Source organism: Strix aluco, chromosome 3 (assembly GCF_031877795.1).
Source record: "Strix aluco isolate bStrAlu1 chromosome 3, bStrAlu1.hap1, whole genome shotgun sequence".
Taxonomy (NCBI): domain Eukaryota; kingdom Metazoa; phylum Chordata; class Aves; order Strigiformes; family Strigidae; genus Strix; species Strix aluco.
Window position 1 is genome coordinate 75264614 of NC_133933.1, and position 22998 is coordinate 75287611.

Below are 22998 nucleotides of genomic sequence, written 5' to 3' on the forward strand. Positions count from 1 at the left end.
ACAGCCCAGTGGAGCCTCATCCCTTCCACCCTTCATCCCCCCACTTCAGTTTACGCAATAGATTATATGCAATGCATGATATTTGGAAGCCACATCCTGCTGTAGGCAGGGCTGGCTGTACTCCCTAACACAACACTTGGGGATGACTCTGCTTCCAGCAAGTGAAGTCGATGTGCTGGACGTGGTTTAATTGGTGCCAGCTTTGTCCTGTTAACAAGTGTCAGCTTTCTTCACTTGATGCATCAAGCCATGATGTTCTGCAGGTTATAGGGCTCTTATGCCTTAAAGCCTTTTGTATATGTTGCTGCCTGATTAGACAGGAAATAGTGCATGGCACCAGGGGATAATTCACGTGAGTAAAGTTACTTGCATGCATATGCATGTGCAAAACTGGGGCTCCAGATGCGAAATACATCTTTTTCTAATCCCTGAGCTATTCTCTGTGTATATGTCTACATACACATTGCATGCTTATTATTTTTTATTACTTTTAAAACTTAAAAATAAAATTGGCTTGAATTTAGTTTGAGGATTGGCACCAAGCCAGGACAATTCTTGTTTTAACTGAAACAGTTTGCCCACTGCTAATTTTAACACAAGCAATTTATTTTATTAACATGGATGCAAATGGTAAACACTCTCTCCTTTCCTACCAGGAAGCCTTGGAAGCCTAACACAAAGCCTCGGAAACAGTGATGCCATAGATCTGGGGAGACGCTCTCTTTGTCTGGGAAAAGGTGTTTCTGAGAGATGCCTAATTTTCATACCTGCCTTTGCTACCTATGCAGGAGGAAGGGAGCTAAAAGCCTCACGCTCCCCGATGTCTGCAAGGACATAACTGAGTGAGACAGTGAGTCTAATTATCCCAAGCCTTTCATTCCCTTTAACTTCAGTGAACATATAGGGGACCTGACTCCATTATGGCAGATGATAAGACTGTAAGCATTACACCTTCAACTAGGAGCAGGGAGGGGGAAAAAGTGAGGGGTAATTGCTACGTATAGGCAGTGCAGTCACTGAGAGACCTGTAACCTGTTTATCTTTCCTTAATAAAGTTTTTGCAGTCTATGAAAGAATGACTCTGTTATTCCTCATCAAGTTTTGGCACATGACCCAGCTTTCTCTACCATTCAAGGAATGTAATTTAAACTAGATTTAGACTCCTCTGCATGGCGGAGCATGATGCCCACTGGAATGTTCAGCTTATGTGGAATTGTTTGGTTCGGTTTAAATAAATAAATAGCATTAAAATCTAATCATGGAAAGTGTAGCTGTTAAAAATAGACTGAGGTAGCGCTCACCCAAAGCATTGAGAAAAGGTATGCGCAGAAGGGATGCTGAGAGCCGATTCATCAAGTGCAGGAGCAACCAGACGACCAATGCTGGAGAGGTTTCAGGCACATAAGCATCACCACGGCATCTCCCCACCCTGCAGCAGGAGTTCCCTGCAGGAGTTAAAACCTGTTTACTTTTTTTTGCACTTCAGCCAACTGCCTTCCCTTCAATCAGATTCTCTGTGGGGACACAAGATCCTCATCAAGCTACCTGTGGCAAGCCTGGCACCCAGCATGACAATCACCATGTGCAGTATTTCTCCACCTGTGAAGCATCTGTTTAAAAATGAAGCAGTATTAGAAAGGATTTTACTTTTTGTTTGTTTGTTTGTTTGTAGCTTTTGATGCTGAGTTTTGTTTGTCTGCACCACTGTAAAACCTCAGTAAGCATAAGATGTCATGAATCCAGATGGTAAAGGCAGTTTCTGTCTCTAATTGTTTCACCTTGTATCCCTTTCTGCTTACTTTCAGTCGTCAGCCTGAAACATGAAAGTGTTAGAATTCTTGATTAGGACATACAAGTTAATCAGGGCATTTAATGAAAGAAACTTGCAAGGCATTTTACATACCAGGTTCCATGGTCAGGTTGGGTTTTGAGTATTTGTGAATATTAATGAATGGAAAAGAATATTCCCTCCGGTACAACATATTTTGGATTTTTCAGAACACACCATGGGAACAGACAAGAGGGCTGGCCATGGTGCATCATGGGACCTTTAAAGTAGCCTGGAACCCAGACAGGAGAGCTTAGTCCAGACAGCAGTTGCCACAAAGACCTGGGTAGCTTTTCCAAATGAGCACACCCCCTTTGTCACTAACATTTTCAGTTGGTATTCCACTGAATTCCACTTTCCTTTCTGTTCCTGAAAAATTAAATGTCTATGGAAAACATAAAACGTTCTGACCAGCTGCACTCAAGTGTACCAGGGGTTTTTGGTAGTTGAATTTCTGTCTATACACTTTTGACAGTCAAATGATGGTGCTGTCAGTACGGATGGCAGACAAGATGCTCAGCTGCCTGCTCCACCTGCACTGCACAGAGAAAAGACCAACTCATGCATCTGCTCCTGAGCCAATAGGTTACAGTGAGATTTGGTTTAAATGATTACTGATTAGAACTTGCTTTAGAATACTGATTTACACATGAAATTTCTGCAGGAACTGACTGATCAGTGAGCCAGATCTTCCTGCCATGAGGACCAGGTAGAGACCCCAGAGCAATGACTGTACCCTTCTCTAAAGGTTAGCTCTCCCTCGGTCTCAGCTAAGCCTAGTTCTGCATAACACTAGTCATCTCCTTGTTCCCAAACCTTACAATTTTCATATATAAGGCAGACAAGGGATGGGAGTACAATCAGTATTTTTCAGAAAGGAAATCCAGCACTAGGGTCATTCAGTCACAGACTTGAGATTTCCTGAGTCTTCTTCCAGTGAGCCGTGGTCACTGCTATTGGCTCAGACAAGTCACAGTTCAGATGTTAAGTGTCATGGGTGACATCAGGTCACCTTGGGAAATTTTACTAAAGACTTTTGAAAATGTATGTCAGTTTTAAGTTTTTGAGGAGTGAACAAAGGAAGGAAAAAATCTATGAGCAATATGTACATTCATGATTAATATTGCCTAGAGAAAGCTACATAAGACTTCCAGTTCATTCACTTTTAAATTTATTGAAGGGCCCAAGAGCATGCAGGTGCCAAAAGAATAATTTCTCTGATACTCTGGATCTAAAAACCTGCAAAATAAATCTTCCTCCTTTGACCAACACATCTACCCATTAACAAACCAACTACTCAATTTGCATGCCACTGCCAATGTCCTATTTACATTTGATAGGGAATGCCTGAAAAGCTCACAGTTTGAAAAACTTGTCTGAGTATGTCCCAGAGCAATGGAAAACAGAACAAAGAAGAGAACAGTTAGTGGCATTTAAAGGTGAGATGCCACAGAGTGCAGATGGGATTAAAGAGTATAACTAAAACCTAAGGGAAGGAGCAGTATGGAAGAAGATGCTAGCAGTATAGAAGAAGACACCGGGCAGGTCTGCTGTGTGCAACAGCCTGGTGCTGCTCTGTGAGGTTGCCCACCTCTGAGCCAGCAGCAGCCTGGGCCAGTGCATCCTGGTGACTCAGCGCAGCAGGGTGTGACAGCTCCAGAAGTGATGCAGCCATGCTGCCGTGCCACCCAGCCCCGACGAGTAGCATCAGCTTCTCTGTTGGAGACACTGAGTCATCCACAACATTGCTAGGATGTGGAAATATTGCCCCAGTGTTGGCTGTACCTCTGAATGGTTGTACCATGCTCAGCCATGCAGGGTGTACCTGACCACTGAATGGAGGAAAAAAAGGAAGCAATGATAGATAAATAATAAACTAAGCAGGGCCAAACAGGGCTCCAACAGGGAGTGGCAGTGCGAAAACACAGTTGTACAAATGGTTTTGAAAATGAGAAATCTGAATCCAGAAAAAAAAAAGAGAATAAGTTTCCTCCTCCTACCCTTGAACTGGACAGCATGCCTCAGCATGGCTGTATACTGCTTGACAGAATTGTGAAGCAAACCACATGTATGCTGAGATATGTATTCATCATATGTTTCAAAAGAGTGCCCTGTCAGGCCCAGAGAAACTCCATGAATTCCTGGAGACTCTGAAGCTCTGAGTTTCTCACCTCCAACACCTTCCACGCTGTAATCTCAAATTCAAAGTTCCTCTATTGTTGCATATGGGAAGATCACAGAACTGCTACTGTAGTGCAACTCTTTCTTTTCAAACATCCGTTTCCCGGTTGTCAACTTTTTTTCCTACACCACCTCTCATGTAGCTGTGCCTGGTCACTCCCTTTCCTTCCTCCTGCTCAGCTCCACCACGGTAAAAATAGCTGGTATGGAAGGCTAAGTTGTCATGTTAGAGAACTGCGACAGCTGTGGTTGCTTGAAATGTGGAAGGACTGCCCAAACCATTCATCTTGGTGCTCTTCCTCAGCCCTTTTCTTGTTTTGCTGCTTTTCCAAAACATTATTTCTTATTTGCAGATAGCTGATTGTTGTGGCCATGCTGATGAAACTGTTCTGATGTACCATGGGGAAGAGAAAAGAAAGCTTTAGGAGGTCCCTCTCATATTCTTGAATTCATCTGCTGACTTCTTAAGCAGTCCAGAAGTAGCTAAAAATATGCTGAATATAACACACAGAGAGAATCTATTTCACCTAAAGCAAATGGAATAAGCAGTAAAAATAAAAGCAAAGAGACTGAGTCCAAACCATCGCTCATCAGCAAAAACCTCATTCTGACATATGGTTATGTTTATGGTTTTGTGTGATATTTAAATATAACAGGGAAGAACACCATTTTTTTAAAAAAATATACTGATCTTAAAATGGAGCAAAAATCAAGGCATATGGACGCATGTGTCCATTAATTGCGTGGGAAGCAGAGTTACTTCTGCCTGATAACAACTTTTGAAATCTAGCCTCAAGACTATTCTTCAGATGACCATTAATATAATACTATGACTTAAAAGGGTATCCATTTGTCCTGTTAAATGTCTATAAGAAAAATTTATTTGAAAAAGGCAAATAAAGCACATTAGTCTTTCTGTTGAGAAAATGAATGCTAGTCAGCTTGCAAACCTGAGGAAGATAGAAATTATTAAAGTTCAGAAATACTCCAAGTTTTCTTTACCCAGAATGTTATGTTCCTTTGCACTGTTATGTTTGCCATATTGAATGGGCTGCTAATGCTCTTTTCTTCTTCTCTTTTCTTAATGGTGTAGTTTTGAAAAGGCTGTTTGCAAACTTATGTTGGGATGATAATCTCCATCAAATGCCAAAATGGTTTAAAGAGCAAGCTCCTGAACATTCACAAGGACTTGTTGTAACTATGCTGGAAATACTTGGAAGATACTACAATCTTTAAATTGTGCTCAGCTGGATTGTTAATTGCCAATGGTGTACCCCAGGTAAGTTGCTCCCCTGGAGTCTCACTAAAGTCTGTAGAAACCTATTTAATGTTATATATATTATGTCTGCACCCCTCTTGGCTGCATGAAATTGAAGCTTTTTTAATAAAAAAAAAAAAGATGGATATATTCTAGTTGCATGAAGATGAAGACTCCATGTAATGAGATAATCTACCTATGATCTGCTGCCAGCTTGACTGAGACATAGTTCAAGGTAAAATGTGTTTAGAGATCTGAAGTAGTAGATTACCAGCAGAGAAAATATTCCTGTTTCCTTATCTTAGGGAGACTGGTTTCCTGCTAGTTGTGGATCCTCCTCCTGCGTGAAGTACTAAAATACCCTTGTTCAGCATTTTTGATTTCATGTTGTAGTGATAATGGATGTTATGTATAATCTCTGTGGCTGTTCAGATTTGCTTTTTGGCTCCCACAGTGGGTAGTACTGGAGTTCATGCAGTATCATAGGAGATGACTCTATAGCACACTAATTATATAGGGTTTTCAAAGTACTTTGAAGATGAAAAGTGCTGTATCGGTGCAACTCCAGGTATTATTATTATTTATATAGCATACATAACCATTAGAAGAAGCCTAGCTTTAAGTCCCTTTGGGACTAAAGTGGGAGGAAGATTTGGACAAACTCCATGTCCTCGCACTTTCACTGCATCTGGTAAAGGTAGATAACTAGCATTCTGAATTTGTCTGCTGTTTTCCTTAATTATAAAATACTATGAAAAAGAAAGTGATTGAAGCAATGTGAACTCCTATGAGGTGAGATACAAAATTACTTTTAAGCTGTCAGACAAAACTTATAGTAGTTAACACCTGTAAGATTCATTCTGAATGCAATTAATAGAATTAATTCACTCATTCTGAATGAATGAAATAGGAGAAACACCAGCTTGTTAATTAATAGATATTTAATGGAGCAGGATATTCTAAGATATTTGAGTGTTCCTTACCACATGATGCAAGGAAAAAATAATCACCACAGAAAGCTTTCTTCAGTACAAAACATTAAATACCTGTTGCATAAGTGATATGCAGAAAAGAAGTGGGCAGTGGGAGAGGATGGCTGCATTGGAGAAGTGGAGAAGAAGATGAAGATTAACAGGGTATTACAGCTTCCAGCTGAAGCCCCAGCCAGAATGGAAGAGGGATGAATATCTACAGTTTTCACTATCATCCATGTAGAAATCCCTTCACACCTTTACAGCTACACTTTTCAGGACGAGAAATGGCAACGGACTAGTTTGTCTCAATTCTACGGGAAATGCTACAGGAAGAAATCCAGACCCACTTTCTCTATTTGCACATCCTTTGACAGCACTAATTGAACATCCACCCTACCACTGAGGGACTGAGTGCTATAGTCTGTCCAAAGTCCACAGAGCTGGGGGTACCAACAACCAACATAGAGGCAGAAGAAATTCCTGAGAGATTGTCCTAGACCTCGGCAAGTTACACAAGGTCCATGGATTCACGGCTGGATCCTCTGTGTGCTCCTGAAATAACACTACAGGGACTTGAATAAAAGAAGGTGCTAAGTAAAGCTCAGAGCAGGGTTTTCATCTCAAGTCATGCAACAGAAACTACTTGTCCTCAACAGAAGTATGCCAGGTCAGACCAGGTAGGATTCTTGCCTGAGTAATACTTCATTGCCTCCACACACAAAACCCAGGCGACAATCTTACAGTTGGCTATATATTCAACTTTCAAACAACTATGATGAGTCTCCCAAATATATGACAGAGTACTCCCAGTGAAACACTTTGAAGTAATGATGCATAGATAATTTTGAAGATTCCCCTTTGAATAGGGAAATTCAAAGTGTAAGCAGAGCCTGTGTTTTGAAGAGGCCTCCCTGTGGAGGGTGTCCTATTATATGTTAATACCACTGAGAATAGCATGCAAATATGGTCATTAGTGAAGGTTTGAACTTTTCCAGAACAACTTCAATTTTGAGCCAAGCTACTTCAACCTTCAAAGGCAGCAAACTCTATGACTCAGCAGAAGCTGAGACTGAAAAAGCCTGTTTCAGCAAGGACTGGTGGGTTTAAGATGCTAAAGTATCCAGAGGCTTTTCTAATCCTTTAAGCTATTTTCCATGCTGTTTCCTATTCAGTTAGTATCAGATGTATAAAAGAGAATTACTGCATATTACATGATTGTACTGTTTTGCTATCAGTTGTCATTGTATTTCCTCACATATATGGGGCTGCTCATAGTTTCCCCTACAGAGTTTATGTTATAGATGGAAAAAGAAGGAGGAAGAGGAGGATGCAAAGACTCTTACCCAAGCAAACCTCACAGAAGAGATACTGAGAACAGAGGCACATTCAGCAGCACGGAAAAACTGCTCAGGTGTTTGGGATATGAAAAACATTCTGACAGGGATGAGGAGAGTCAAAGTGAAGATTTCACTCCTCAGCTGCCCAACCCAGCAGAGTTAGATGCATGTTATAGAGCATCCTACACTCCCTTATGTAGTCCTGTGTAAATTTGACATGGACATCACATAGATGTATTTCATTACTTTTACAGAGTTCACGTCTGTTTGTAAAAAAAGCAAACCTTTAGATTACTTTTCATAAACTCGCCTCTACACTGAGTTACAGTAAAAAGAAAGTTGTGAGGAAATAGTATGATTACACATATTCAACCGGTCACCATTCAAGACTTTGTAGCTTACACCCATAAGCTTTCCCTTTGCAGTTATATCAATGAAAATTAGCTGTCATAATATATCTTCCTGGATCCAATCTATTTATGTCTGAAATAGAGAGGAACTTTTACATTGATTTAAATGACTGAAACCCTGGAACTCATGTGAGCATTTTCTGTCAGTTCTAATGGGAAGTATGCAACTGTGGTCTAGGCTTGTTTCAAAGAGCAATTTAAATGTCTGAACATTTTCCCTTTTATACTGGTCTAAGCTCACATGTCTCATTTTGTTATGCACATTTCCTCAACATAGTAGCAGAGACTCTGTCTTTTTAAGTGATGGCAGAGCCCACAGTCACCAAAAAAGCCATTACTTTTGACCGGTTGACTCCCTTGACTGTGTATTACTAACCCAGTATAGCCTGTCCCAGACTCTCTGCCTCTAGCTTCTAGCACTATGCTTCTTCAGCACTTAAAAGGAGTTAATGCAAAAGGATCGCTGTAAAAACATGTCTGTCTTTGCCCAACGTGCCTTTGCATTGCAAATTCCAACAAGCCAGTAAGCCAGGTGCAGCATTTTGACTACCATGAGCAAACAGTGAGGGCAGCCATTTTGGAGATGGTTGGTCTTACCAAATTACTAAGCAGCTCTATCTATTTAAAGCGTTTCTAGACATAGTACCCATAGACAAACTTGCCATGTATACATGCACTTTATCTGTATTGCTTCATAGGGTCTCCTGGTAGTGCTGTACATTAAGAAGTATTTAAGACAAGTTTAAGACAAGCATTCTTTTTTGTGTCTATCAAAATACCTTTTAAATAAGTACAGGAACCAATAAGCTCTTCCTGTTTCAATCTAGTGATGTGCTAGCATCATGTAATTTACATCTGACACACTTTCCAGGACTGACAGAGTCTGGGTGTGAATATGTTCTTGGGCACAGTTAAAAGCACATGGTTTAAGTCAGGGAAAGGCAGTCATCTCTTTGCAGAGCTGATCTTACAGCCCTGTGTTTCTGGAGCCATTATGTTACAATAAATTTGAATAAAATGGAGGACCCTCAACTAGTTTCAAGGAACTGAGCCAGAGACTATGTCTAGGTAGTGGTTCCTCAGACATGACTTATGCTTCTGACCTTATTGTACATGTTGGCAGTAGAAATAAAAGTAATGTAGGAGTAGCTTCAACAGCTCTGTACCATCTAAGGATTGCTTTTTTCCCCAGAGAAATCCTCAAGGGCCATGCGCCCCAGCCTCAGTCGTCATAGAGTCCTCTGGCAGATCTAACTGCAAACGGCTGGAGTCAATAGCATGAGAAGGAAAGGAAGACATCTTCAAAGAGATTATGGTCAATCTGTTAGATAAAAAAAATATTGTTAAAAAAATATTGTATATCAGGGTAGTTCATGAGCTCAGTAGAAGGCTCAGTCCTGCCAGATTTGGATCAGTAGTAAATAGAAAAAGTTCTACAGGAGGAAGGTAAATCCTATTTTCTGCCCTATTTTGTTTAAATTCTGGAAAAGGGAGCAGTGGTAATCATGGAGGAATTACAAGAAGAATTAAAAGTAGTCTGACCCAGTGGGGTAGAAACAGCTGCCACCAAAACTGGAGGGGGTTTTCTTCTGACATACCAAGAACTCCACATTAACCAGTCAAGGTAACTTCAGATCTGGATCAACTCAACACCTGAGTTGCAAAACTCTATTCCTTACATTACTACTTTTTTGCTGAAGAGAAATTCCGAGGGAAATGCCAGCACAGTGGTAATGCACAGTCAAGCCAGTGATGCTGTGTAGCACAGCAGCACCGCAGACAGCCGTGGTTCTGGAATGGTGAGACAAGGACACCATTTAAAAATTACCAATTTCAGGGGCTGTGACAGGTACATTCACAAAGTTTGTTCCAGTTCTCAAACTATTACTGTAGTTTCCACTTTAAATATGGAAATCTCATTTCTAAATTAGGAAATAACCTTCAGTGTGTGCTCACTGTATTTAAAACATCTTGAAATTACATGATCTACATATAGATTTTAGGCTGTCTGTAACTTGTCCTTCTAACTTTACTCTCTACAAACATTTCAAAGTAATTGGGCAGGGTGGGGGCCTTAGGATGAATTTGCCTTTTTTCAAAATACTTCTACACAAAACATCAACACAAATTTTAAATACTTATTAGGTTTGGAATTTGGGTTTTCTTGCTGTTGTTTGTAACCCTGCTTTTGTTTTAAGTACCTTCAGAGATGTGTATTTTTACAACACTTTTTCCAGTTTGAATCCAATATCTAACAAATCCTACAGAGGTTGAGAAGTATGCACTAGCATTGTATCACACGTTATTTTTTGTCATCTGCAGATAACGCAACTGCTGCTGCAGAGACGCCCTGGGAGAAAGCATATAAAGAACTGGATGAATGGCACACAAAATTATGTCACGGTGATGACTTTTAAGTGTGTAATAAATATATTCCACAGAAATAAATCTACGTGGGATAAACGGTCCATGGAATGTCTTTACTCTACACACACACACACATGCATTACCACCAAAAAAATCACTCAAGAGTGCCTTGGCACTGAAGCTCTAATTTATATCAGTTGTCTCAGATGCCCCAAGGAACTGAGTCCTTAACTTGGGACATACCGAACAATCAGCCTGTCTAGGAGACACTAGATCGTGTCTCAGGGTAATCCCTTCTCTGGATGTTTTCTGTATCCACCTTCCCAAGGGCACAATCCTCACAAAATTCTTCTAATGCCCTTCCCTTTGTACCGACAAACTAGGACAAGCCAGCTTAAATATGACTCATTGTTATTATTTAAGGAATACTTTAAGGAGTCATTCCTTGTGTTGGTGCTTGTGTAGTATCTCTCAGAGCTGTAAATCCACTACCACTGTCCTGCTTATTTTTCTTCTTCTTTACTAACAGCAGGGAGAAGAATTTGGACTTAAAATGATAAGCGAATTTGAAAGTAGAAAGCTGTATGATAACTGCGTGACCATTATATTTTGATTTTTCAGATAAAAAAAAAAAGAGTTGAAACCATCTTTCCTTTAGAGTCTAGTGCTGGAAAGTCTTCGTTACTGACAGGGACCTAAATTGTGAAGCAGTAGACAGTATGTGAAATCCCAGTCTTATCAAAATCAGTATGTCTCGCATTGACTCTGAAGGAATGAGGATTTAATTCCAGAAACTGAAGTCTGTCAAGCACTCCGGTTACATGGGGAAATGTAAACCAGAGGCAATAATTTCATAATGTTGAATCTAGATCGTATGTAAAAATTGCTTGAAAAATTACATTATAGCATCTTAGTACTATCTTTTTTAAAATAGTTTGCAAATAGTTATGTATTTTCTGAGGCTCATGGCAAGATTTGAATTACTGTAGTTCACGCTGAGTATGACTTTGTTCCAGGAGTGGCATAAATGATGCTTGTTTTTCCAGTGTTGAGAGGGTATCTGAATCTGGTCCTGTGAAATTTCAGTTCAAAGTAAATCCAGATGGATTAAATCAAGAATACTGCTGAAATGCAGAGTGACTGGGGAAAAATGAAGAGGGAAGGAAGAAGTTTGGATTATATGACTGAAACAAAAGATATACGGATATATAAACAAGTAAAAGACATTTAGAAAATATATTTATACTAAATTAAAACTTTATTGACTAATGTTCTCCAGACAACATGATCCGACGGACTATGGTTGCATACATGCAATGAAGTTGAACACAACAGTAGTTTAACATGGAATGTCAAGCAAATTAATATAATGTATTAAATGAAACAACTTATCTGTGTTGCTGCAAAATGAAACCAAGCTATGTATCTCCTTGGTCAATCTGTGTTCAGCTAAGAGGCTATGCATTTGAAGAAACTGGTAGATTTCTTTAGCATATATTTCAAATAAATTAGCTAGAATTGTACTCTTTAAAAATCCTTTCAACTTCACTTGCAATTCAAACAAAATCTAAGCATAAACACTAAAGTTGCTAGAACCATCTAGAAGGACCTAACTGTCAAACTCGGAGTGGACACTACAGTTCAGTAAATGTGAATACTTAGAACAAGAAAAATACCAGTTACTGCAAAAGTCATGTAGGCATATTTTATTATTAATCCAGCACAAAGCATTTCTTCTAAGTTTCTCACATAAAAGACTAAAGCTCGCTTACAGTACTACATCTTCTATCATTCAAGCATCATTATTACCTATCAGGGAGATAGATTGGCTAGATGACCTAATGGGTCTTTTCCACCCCTAACTTCTACAAAAGAAAATCATTCATGCCAGCAAGAACATGGTTCGCTACATCTTGGGCCTGATCCTGTAGCTTTTTTCAGGCAAAACTCCCACTGACTTAAAAGAGAGATTTTCCAGAGCAAGACATCCAGGATTAGGCCCATTTTAATTTTTATTTTTAAAAAAGCATCCATTTAGGATACATGGAAATATTCTATAGAATTAAAAAAATATAATGACATGTGCTTCACTTGCATTGAAGGAATCAGAGAATGTAAACACCATAGTGGCCCACATCTTCACAATATCCATGAGGAAGTGTCAGCTGCAAGTAATCTGTGTGCGCTTATTTCTCAATGCATGCTTCTGAGGGTGTTTTGTGTATACTTTTACCTTCACATCCACACACATATGTACACCTTTAATACACATAAAGGTGTGATAAAATTCACTAAAGGCAGTTGCTTGCCTGTCTTAAGGCTTAAATCTGCAAGTGGCAGCAAACTGGGTTTTATACGATGCTAATTAGACTGTACGTGAGCAGCAGGACACGAACATCGCTGTGGGCAAGAAAGTGTGGTTGCTGGTTCTACAAGTGTGGAGCCATTCCATTTACGCACATCACAAAATCTACCTGCGTGACAGGCTGGAAAAGCAGGTGACCAAAGTATTTCTTGGTGGGCCATGTCTGAAATTTGGGTTGAATGATTCAAAGGCTGTAGATTGTCCTCACAGGAGCCTTTTGACAACCTGGAGGACCACATGGGAAAGTTTACCTTCAAAGTGCACTTTCTAAGAATGGAATGTTCTTGACAGGGAAATGATCAGAGGCAATCCTGGACTTTTTCTGCTTGTTGAATAGGAAAAATGTTTTCATCTTCAGGCAGCACTTCACCCTGACAAATGTGAGTTATTATTGGGTTTTAGTATTACAGAAGATTCTTTTGAAACAAACATGATAGTACACACATACACATACACTCAGATATTTACAGCCTTTCTAGAAAAACAACCCCCTACCTTAGTACTGACTACCTTTTTCCTTTTTTTTTTTTTTAAGTATTTAAACTCTTTAAACCAGCTACATTAAATACCAATGTGTACTGTACCACCCCACACCAGCCCCACATCCCCCCCAAAACAGCAAGTATTTTAAAAGTTTGTTTGCTTGTTTGTTTTTATGATTCTTAAAATCTCCTGCTTGAGACTGTTAAGTACCACCTCCACTGGAACAAGATCAGCACTGACTGCATCTTCCGATGCACGTCGTTTCATAGTTGAGCAAGTACTGCAGCTAGAAGCTTAGATCTCCAGGTCGTCAGGTCGAGGCCTGCTGCTGGCTCGGCTGCTGGCTCGGCTGGGAGGCCTCTGGTCCACAATGGTGAGGGGTTGCAGCTCGTGTCCTGACGCAAGTTTTTTAGTATTCTGGTGCTCATCGGAGAAGTCGAAGGGCTGGGCATGTGAGTTGGAGATGGTGCTGCCAGCCTGCCCCATTCTGTTCTGCTCTGCGCTGTAGTTGGCCCAGTTTTGCTCACTGGCTTGCTTATTGTAGTTACGGCAGGAAGAATTGTTCCTGTCTCCGGTAACGAGCTTGTACCCCGGGGGAGACATGGGAGACAAGGGGGCAGTCGGTGAGGAGCAGCCATTGTAATAAGCATATTTGGGGGAGCCACAGTCCTTGGAAGGGCTCATGGCACCGCTGTGGGAGTAAGGGTCAGTTTTCCCTTTGACACGATCCTTGACGCCCTTGAAGAAGACGTAGAAAAGCTCGATGATGTTTAAGGCCAGAGACACCAAGGACACGACCAGCATGAAGAGGATGAAGATGGTTTTCTCAGTTGGACGGGAGAGGAAACAGTCCACTCTGTGCGGGCATGGATCTCGCTCACAGGTGTAGATGGCATTCAGGCTAAACCCATAAATGTACCATTGTATCAGCAAGAAAGCCACTTCAAAGACAGACTTAAACAGGATGCTGATGATGTAGGTACGGAGCAGCCCCCCGCGCATCTTCACTTTGCCATGCTCTTCAATCCCATACTTGAATTTCTTAATTTCTATTTGCTTGAGGTGCATATCCACATTCACACCATCATTTTGGACCACCTTGAGCTCTTCTTCTCTTTTGTTCAGCTTCTCTTCTTTCCTCATTACGTAGAACACATGTGCCAGGTACAAAAGGGTAGGTACAGACACAAATATGATCTGCAGAACCCAGAAGCGTACATGGGAGATGGGGAAGGACTTGTCATAGCAGACATTCTCGCAACCAGGCTGTTGAGTGTTGCACCGAAAAGCAGACTGTTCATCTCCCCAAGCAGATTCAACTGCTGTCCCCAATAGCAAGATTCGGAAAATAAAGAGGACAGACAGCCACACTTTCCCTCCTGCAGTAGAATAGGCTTGAACCTTGTCAAGAAGTTTTCCCAAGGCACTCCAATCACCCATCTTCACAGGATGTTGGCTAAAGAAGGACACAAAGGAAAAAAAGATAGTGATGGTTAAGACAGAGCTATAACACCTTTGATACACTGAATTACAGATCAATGCTAATATAGCAGTGATGTCAGCTTTGTTTTAATTTGTGCGTTTTACATGACCTGAAGAGAAACCAGAGTTTTGGTTAGTCCACAGGTGGAGTAGGAAGTCAGAGAAACTGAAAAGAGAAAGTAACATATCATGTCTCAGAGCACAATGAAAAAAAGAGGTTTCTAATTTCACTCCAGTTTTCAAGAAGTCCACGACAACCCACAGTCGTCATTGTGGTTGGCTCAGCTTCACTGGTGGCAGCCTCACTTCAGTGATCTACACCTGCCTCAGGTAGAAAACTGCTGTGACACACTGCTGAAGCAGGGTGTGGAAGTATGTAGTACCACTGCCTGAATATGCTAGGAATATGTGAAAGATTTCTCTCTTTCAGTGCGGTCCGTTCATGGTAATTTTTATGTTCACTCTTTAAGAGAATAAGAAAGCGAACCATAGTATAACCTAAAGACAGAAGGTTATATACTAAGTTAATGTTAGGGTTGAATACCTAAAATTTTATCAGTGCAAAACACGTGCTATTTTTCCTACAGCAACATTAAACTGAGCTCTTGCATATCACTACATTATGTGTAATACATTTAACAGTATAGTTCCTAATGATACTCAACTTCAGAAAAAACTTGCTATCTAAATAAAGTTTATACATTAGTATTTGCAGCACAAAGATCAAAGTTAGTATTCTTTACCTATAGTTTTATGAAGGAACCAAAAATAGTAAATACATGAAGCACACTAGGCTCATGTTACCACATTGGAGGAACTGGTTTCCTGTTTATCTCTGGGCTTGCTTAATTTATTGTAGTTTAAGCTTTGTATTTGCATCTTTTTGTATTTAAATTCCTTCATTTTGTTTTGAAAAGAAAAAAGATTTAGAAAAAAAGGTAAATGAGCTCTTTCTGTTTTCAAGGCAACTCCTGGCGTGCAGTTTGCATTCCAAGTTTAAATTGTCTCTCTCGACTAGAGTTTTAAAGTGGGACATAGGCAGCTTCTCACGGATATCTGGAAATACACAGGATGAGATAAAAGAAACTAAATGGTTTAGTTGATGTTCTAGATTCCTAGGAAAACCATAGTTTACTATAGGATTTTTATCAACTGGAGAGCAGAAATCTTATCTGCATAAAAATTTTAACTTGTCTCACATGAACAAGCATGTGCAATCGGGCACTTAAAAGTAAAAATAATCACAGTTTCCCCTTTAAAGTAGATGCTGCCAGGTACAGATATTTGTTATGTATATGCTGAGTAATCCCTTCCTGGTATTAATAGTTTTGATAATGTCCAAATGATTTCCTCCCCATTGCATCATGGATATATTCCCTAGCAAAGGTCATTTATAGAAAAAGCCCTTTTTGGATAATTCATAAAATAGGAAATTTTAGCACCAAGGAGATTTTCTTTCAAGAAGCAGTGAGTCACTGGAAACACAAGATTGTCAATCTGGCAAACTCAGTCGTAACAATAGATGCCAAATAAAAACACACCGTTCCTGCCATCGGAAAGAGTCTGAGAGAGTCATGGGAGACAAGTGTTTAAAGTACTCGCTCTGATAGCTCCAAAATGTCAATTATCTTTGAACCCCTGAAAAATATCCCAGGGCCATTTCCTCAGTCCGCTCAGTCAGCTGCTCTGAAGTTTACCTACTGCAGCGCGCAGACCCTTCCTCATGTAATTAGTTCTTCATATGAATGAAGCCCCATCAAAGCATCAGACCTGCTTCACACTTTTAAATCTGGAAGCCTCCGCTGGGAGGACTACACAGCATGTTTGTCTCTGACACATCCCTTCAGCCATCCCCAGCTTTAGTCCTTCCCGGGAAAGGCTAGTTTGTGTTCATGGGCTGGGGGTGGCAGAGAAGGAGTCAGGCACACGAGCGCGGAGGTCTCTGGAAAGTCTGGAATGAAATGTGACCACGTTCCTCCTCAGGCTGGGATTGTTAAACAGAGAACAGACTGTAACTACACAACACGTGAAGTTTGTTTTAAAAGCAAGCTGTTTGCTCCATGTCCTAGAAGTGGAAGTGGACAGAAGGAGCCTTTTTCAAGTAACAGCTTCTTGATTTAATTAGTCAGTTTTCCGATGATTTGAAACTACTGCATTAACAGACTTTCCTCAGGCTCAATTTTACCATCTAAATGTTATTTCAGATTGAAAGTTTGATTAAGAAAACAGAGACATGTTATTTCTAGGCAGTTACGTGTTGTTTGTTTTTTAATTACACTCCACTCTGGTCCATTAATGCAATGTGATTTACTTCAGTTTTGACCCACTTAATCCCACACCTGCAATATTTTGAGAATTTACTACCTATTTTTTAATTTGCTTCAGCATGCAAAATTGCTAAGTTTCATTTGTCCTCTGGCAATATAAACTCCAGGAGGAAACATTCCATGCCTGAATTACTCATACATAGTTTTGAAAAGCAACTTTTTTTTAAAGAGATCAGTTACACGCTAGCCTTCGCCAGTGATAAAAACCCCCACGTCAATTCAAAACATTGTACTGTTAATCAGATAACCTTGTGGTGGCACAAATATATCATTCCTTTGCTTAAGTGGATTCTGCTGCTTTATGAAACACAGTACTTTGTTTTCTTGTAGAAAAAATTCATTCACTGGATCTAACTTGTTTACTTTCAGGACACCAAAAGACCATTTTAATTAACTGCTTACAATATCTGTTTAGTACGTACAAAAAGAGGTTTTGTATCAAACAGTTATTTAAGTATCCTAGCTTTGTAAATAGTTTGGAATCGATGGCAGATAACCTTTAAAAACACTTCTTCAGCATTCTGGACTTAAACACTTTTTAATACCTCCAAACCCCTTAACTGAGCCCACTGAATGACACAGGATAACCTGATCGATTTGCACAATTTCAGTACTTCGGAAATTTAAGAATATGGCTGATGATGAGTACATGTGTTTCTTAAATTCTTACTGATTATTACTTTACAGGATTATAACCTTTTTCTGAAACAGACTAAGGCTGGCCTAGTAAGCTCTTTTAAGATGGATTTCTTCCAGGCCCTACTGTGTGTGGGTAAAGACAGGAAAAAAAGCCATAGAGCAGCAGGAGATATGACAGCATTCATCTGCGTGCATTTTGGATGACCACATATAAGAAATTTGATTTGTAAGCCACAATTAAGAAATTCTAGAACTATTTTTTATGGACAGCATTCATCATGTCATCTGGTTCATATTTTCCAGGAAGAATAATGCAAACTCAGTGCTGTGGTAACATGCCCAGGTCTGAGTACAATGTTACATACGCTAGTGGACAGAAGAGCAGTAAGGGTTAGAGTGGGATCTAAAATGGGATTTTGCAGCTGAAGCAGCTGGGAAACAGGCCAAAGCTTTGGTTTTCCTACCTCTCCTACTTTCAGTGTGCTCACACACACATAAATAGGCACCAAGAGAAGATTCTGGCTCTTGAACATCAATCAACTTGACTATTTCCCAAAAGCAACCAGCATTGCAGAGAAAACAGCTGAGGTCTACAACTGATGGGGTTTGGATGGGTTGGAACAGGGAAGGCTAGTTTTCTGAAATCTTACAAAAATCAAATGTCTTCCAGCCATTCCCCTAGGAAGGTGCTGTTCATTTGTAGCTCTGCAGATGATCTTCAGTTCATTTCACCCACTGGACAAAGATGACGCACTAAATGGTTGCAGTAACTAGAATTTAAAGTCTCACAACTGCTAGTATTGCTGGTGGTCAGCTGCTAGAGAATCTACCCCATAAGCCTTTGTCTCTCCTTGTATTGTACCCTCTCCACCCAATTTAATTCTAAAGTATAGTTGCAAAAGGACCCAAAGCAACTGTAAGCACTTTCTTAGACATTTTCTCATTGTACAAGATGGGTCTACCCTCTGTGTTACTGCCCAGATTCATCCCCCTCCTGACTCACTTTGGAATTAAGAGAAGAATTGCTGAATTCCCTGAGGGGTCCTCGGGCCCTCTGATGGTTCTGCTTGCAGGTTTTGAAATCTGGATTTCTAAAACATAAGTGTGGCATAAACAGACCAGGTGTCTCCTTGAGAGATAAATTCAATGGGTAACATTGGGGAGGAGATACCAGAGACTGGGGGAAAGAGCAACATACCTGATGAAACAGATACATTGCTCAACGTCATCTAACCTTCCTCATGCCCACAGGAATCCTTGGCCTAAACTGACGTTCATTTCAGATTCAAATAAAATTAATCTCTCAGGCTTGCATAATATGAGAGCTGAGATAACTTCAGGGTTGAATCTGTTTGCGCTGCCGAGTGTATAAGCATTCAGATTTACGTCCAAACCAAATCCCTTGTGTCCCTCTCTTCCCTCGTCTGAACTCAGCCTGCTGCTCACCCCTCTCCCATTTGTATGCTTGTTAGGTATCATGGGTCAGTGCCAGTGTTTGGCTTTGAAGTTTTTGAAGGAAACACTTCAGTAAACATCCCAAAGACTAGAGGCATAAATTCTGCAGTGTAGTGTGCTGTCCAGATGTTAAAAATGGCAGGATGAAAGCTTCACGCAAGTCCTCCAGCTTGCTCCCTATGTGCGCACACACACACAGAAGTGCAGCACAAGGTGTACGTAGCCCATTTTTGCCCCCATTACCAGGGGTTTTCATCAGAAATCTCACATCCAAAATCAAAAGGAATTCCTCAGATGAAATATGCCACTTCAGGAGGCTCACTGGTTATCTCAAGGCAAAATGTGAGGACACACATAAGCACACAATATTCTTGTTTAAGAGGAGAACGTGTTACTCGATAAGATAGACTCTCTGCTTCTCTTTCAGCTGAAGGCTCTTTTTCCTGCCTCCTCGTGTTGCTCTTTAACTACTGGCAAGCAGCAAGTAACAATTGCTATAAGGAATCACTCCAAGTCTTGCAAAGTAAAAAGCTTTTTAGCTCTCCAAGAGATGCTGCTCAAGCATTTTTTTTCCTCTGCGTTTTGGTATTAAGTCTTCAAAGTAATATAAAGGGAATGTGTCATACTGGAATATGACACATATTGTGGATATTCTTGCACAGTTCTTCCTGGACAACTTTCATTTATATCTACCCAAGACTTTCACAGACATCGCCAACGTGGTAAGGCATATCATGGTATCTCACATTCCTTCCCTAAAATCCCTCACCGAGGTTGCTAAAACAGAGTAACTATACACAAACCAGGTTAAAAATCCATAACCCACGTCTGGATTTTATCACATCTATTTTAAAAGAAAAGGGAAAAACTTATCAGGAAGACCACGTGTAAGTCACCACTTTAGCAGCTGCAGCATTTAACAAAGCACCTAATTAAGAACCTTGCTCTGCACAAACCATTAGGCATCAATCAGGATTCCCACAGGAAAGCAAAAAGTGTGGGGCAGAAACGGGACGCACTCAGGACAAGGTTTCCCTGTTACAAACTTCTGATGCAATTTCGGTACAACAGAGGAGACTGAAGCGCACCTCGGTTTTTTCTTTAAAGGAGCTCATTTAGTCTGAGGCAAGTAGAGAGGAGCGATTTCACCCAAACACTAGCAACAAGTCTGCAACTCAGCCCTGCACTTACAACTTCACCGCAGTTTTCCCTTCAGTGGAACATGGTTAAAAGTTGTAGAAGTGTAATATGTGAAGGAATGTATAGAAATATCACAAAAGAAAGCAAAGACTGCCTACAAGTTTGAACTTAGCACTTTAAAAGAACTTACGCTTTTATAGAGGTATCTTTTTAAACAAGTTCAACTATCAGCGCTGTAACACAAAATTCTTCGGGTGGAAAAAAAAAAAGTGTTTTCAGAAGAAGTGATACACAAAAAGATGAAAAAGGAAAACTTTCAACTTACCCTTGCTGCTCAGCAGTGAAACTGGATCAGAATACTTCTTTGGAGGGTTAAAGTAAAATGGAAGAGCACGTTCAGGCACTCAGACCTGTCTATTTAAACTTTAAAAGTCTACTGCTGTTTTGTATTTTTCATCCTTCCTTCCCCCCTAATGAAAGAAAAGTGCTGATACCTCGTAAAAGTTTTTTCTAACTTGGAACACTGGGAGAGCTTTTAACAAGTTTTCAAGCCTCTGACTGTGAAAGAGGAGGGGAAAAGGAGGGGTAGCAGCCCAGGAGGAGGGGCGCTCTGCAAATGGAGAGGAGGAAGGTGGGGGAGGAGGGACAGAACTGAAGGCACAGCAAAAACCAGCCCGGGGAAAAGGAGAGAGCGAAGGCATGAAAGTCCACTCTTGCTGATGTAGCAAAACAAATAGAAGAGCAGTCAGCAGCCAGCCAGCCAGCCACCCCCCACCCTCGGTCACTGAGGGCACCTGGGTGGCAGTTTATCCAGATCTGGGCTTGCCCAGGACAGATGAAACAACTTCGCTCTCTGGTGTGCACCAGGAGTTTCACTGCAGGGAAAGGGAAAAACGCATGAAAGGGATTAATGGGTAACCAGCGTGAACCTCCTGGATGCTGGGGCTGGACCGCAGAGCTGCTGTCTCCATTCCCTCCTTGCCACCATGCAGGAGAGGAGGCTCTCTCAAGCCCTCTCTACTTTTTGTTGTGAACACAGTTTGTTTACTTGGGTCTGTTTCCTTTACGTGCATACATGAAAGTACACACCAGGAGCAGCATGTTTGTTTCTACAGGAGATACCCATCACACATTTTTTTATTATTATTATTTGTGTGTGTGTGTGTCCGTCCGTCCGTCCCATGGGAGAAATGAAGAAATGATCTCACATTCCAGGAAACTCTTTCCAGGAAACTTCATAAAATAAAGCATAGTACAGAGAATCAGTCTTCAATAGTGAGAAGAAATGCTCCTGATAATTTTTAAGTGCATTTTACAGAATAAAAGCATGCCCCAAAACCAATGTATTCAATTAGAATGAAACTAGTTTGGCTTTGCTCCTGACCAGTCCCTGGTTAAATGCTCCTTAAAAAATGCCTCCTCTGTAGAACAGAGATTAATTTATTTTCTGCCTGTGTTAAGCTCCTCACGCATGGAGTCCAAACTGCATTAGTAACTGGTCTTGTACTTGTTCGTGTCATGGGGTATTAGCTCCTCTGTGGGACTGCTTAAGAGCTTCTCTAGAAGTGTTTGTGGTTAGATAGTTCTCAGTCAAGTTTTACATTTTGTGTTGTACCAAACTCATTTGGGTTTCAATTAATGGTATTCTCATGACTATTTCTGGGCTCAGTAGTGTGGGTGAGCATATTTTGCTTTTTAAAGGCTATAAATGAGGGGAGAAGTCCAGTAATGGCCATTGAGAGGTTCCCAAATAAAGATCCTCTTTACAGTGTCTTCTTGAAATAATGTCACACTCTACAACACAACCTAGATATTACTGCTTATTTTTCACAGCCCTTACCTACTACTTTTCACCCAGAAGTCTCCGGAGAAGAGAACTAAGAGAACTAAGACAAGATCTTTGTAGCGAGATAGTCAGCAGGGAGCTTTGAAGCTGGGAAACAAACACACGGTCCTTGCTCTGGAGCTGTTTGTAGCAGACCACACTGCCTCCTGTTTGAGAAAAAGAGCTAGTACACTACAACAGTACACTTCCCATTCTCCTTCCTCAGGCTACAGACGGAGATGGCTGTTTTCCCTAGCTTGCCCCCTTTCCTTTGATACTGGTTGTTAGTTTTGACAGCTTTTTTAGTCTTTACAGTTGTCCAAGCCATATGGCAAAAAGAAACCTTTTCTTTGTGTTCTCCGAGTGTTGTTTTAAGGTTGCTTTTCTTCTTCACAGTAAGGGAGAAATGGAGCTTTGTGCTTAACAGGATGTGGGCCCTTCTACTTGAGAATGAAAAAAACTGTAATATAAAAATCATAGTGTTTCACTGTTTTTGTGGCTATGGTATAGACAGTAAGCAGAATCACATAATGCTCCTGCTACTGCCCCATAAACCACTGTTTTTTTAGAGCAAAGTACAAAACGCCACCAACATGGCTACGTGTGTGCTGATGCTGAGACAATGAGGAGATACAGGATGTTGAATATGTTGATGCTGAAAAAGCTGCCCCTTAAGAAAGCAGAATTATGCCAGGAAAGAAACCTTGATTTATAGCATGCTAGAATACAATGCTATCGTTCCCTGTCAAAGCTGGCAGGATCACGGGGTCCAGCTTGCCCGATCTTGCATTTTGAAATGTATCTTCCTGCATAGGCTTTGCAATTTTTCAAACATTCTGTTTTTAAGAGAAGGACCGAGAAGTATTTCTCCACTTAAATAAATGAACAGTATTTGTGAGAACCCCAACACTCTTAAAATCCACTTGG

General features: G+C 40.5%; 1 protein-coding gene across 1 annotated transcript; it reads right to left on the bottom strand.

Annotated features, from left to right (window-relative positions):
• Positions 1-11594: 11594 nt before the first annotated feature.
• On the bottom strand, positions 11595-20760 carry GJA1 (gap junction protein alpha 1). The gene is made up of 2 exons (XM_074819231.1): positions 20572-20760; positions 11595-14659 (listed from the first exon to the last, which is right to left on the bottom strand). Exon 2 carries the CDS (start codon positions 14641-14643, stop codon positions 13498-13500), a length of 1146 nt encoding a protein of 381 aa, XP_074675332.1. The 5' UTR covers positions 14644-14659; positions 20572-20760; the 3' UTR covers positions 11595-13497.
• Between the last annotated feature and the right edge of the window lie 2238 nt (positions 20761-22998).

Coding starts and splice junctions, on each gene's coding strand:
- GJA1 (XM_074819231.1), bottom strand. CDS start 14,643: ATGGGTGATTGGAGTGCCTTGGGAAAACTTCTTGACAAGGTTCAAGCC.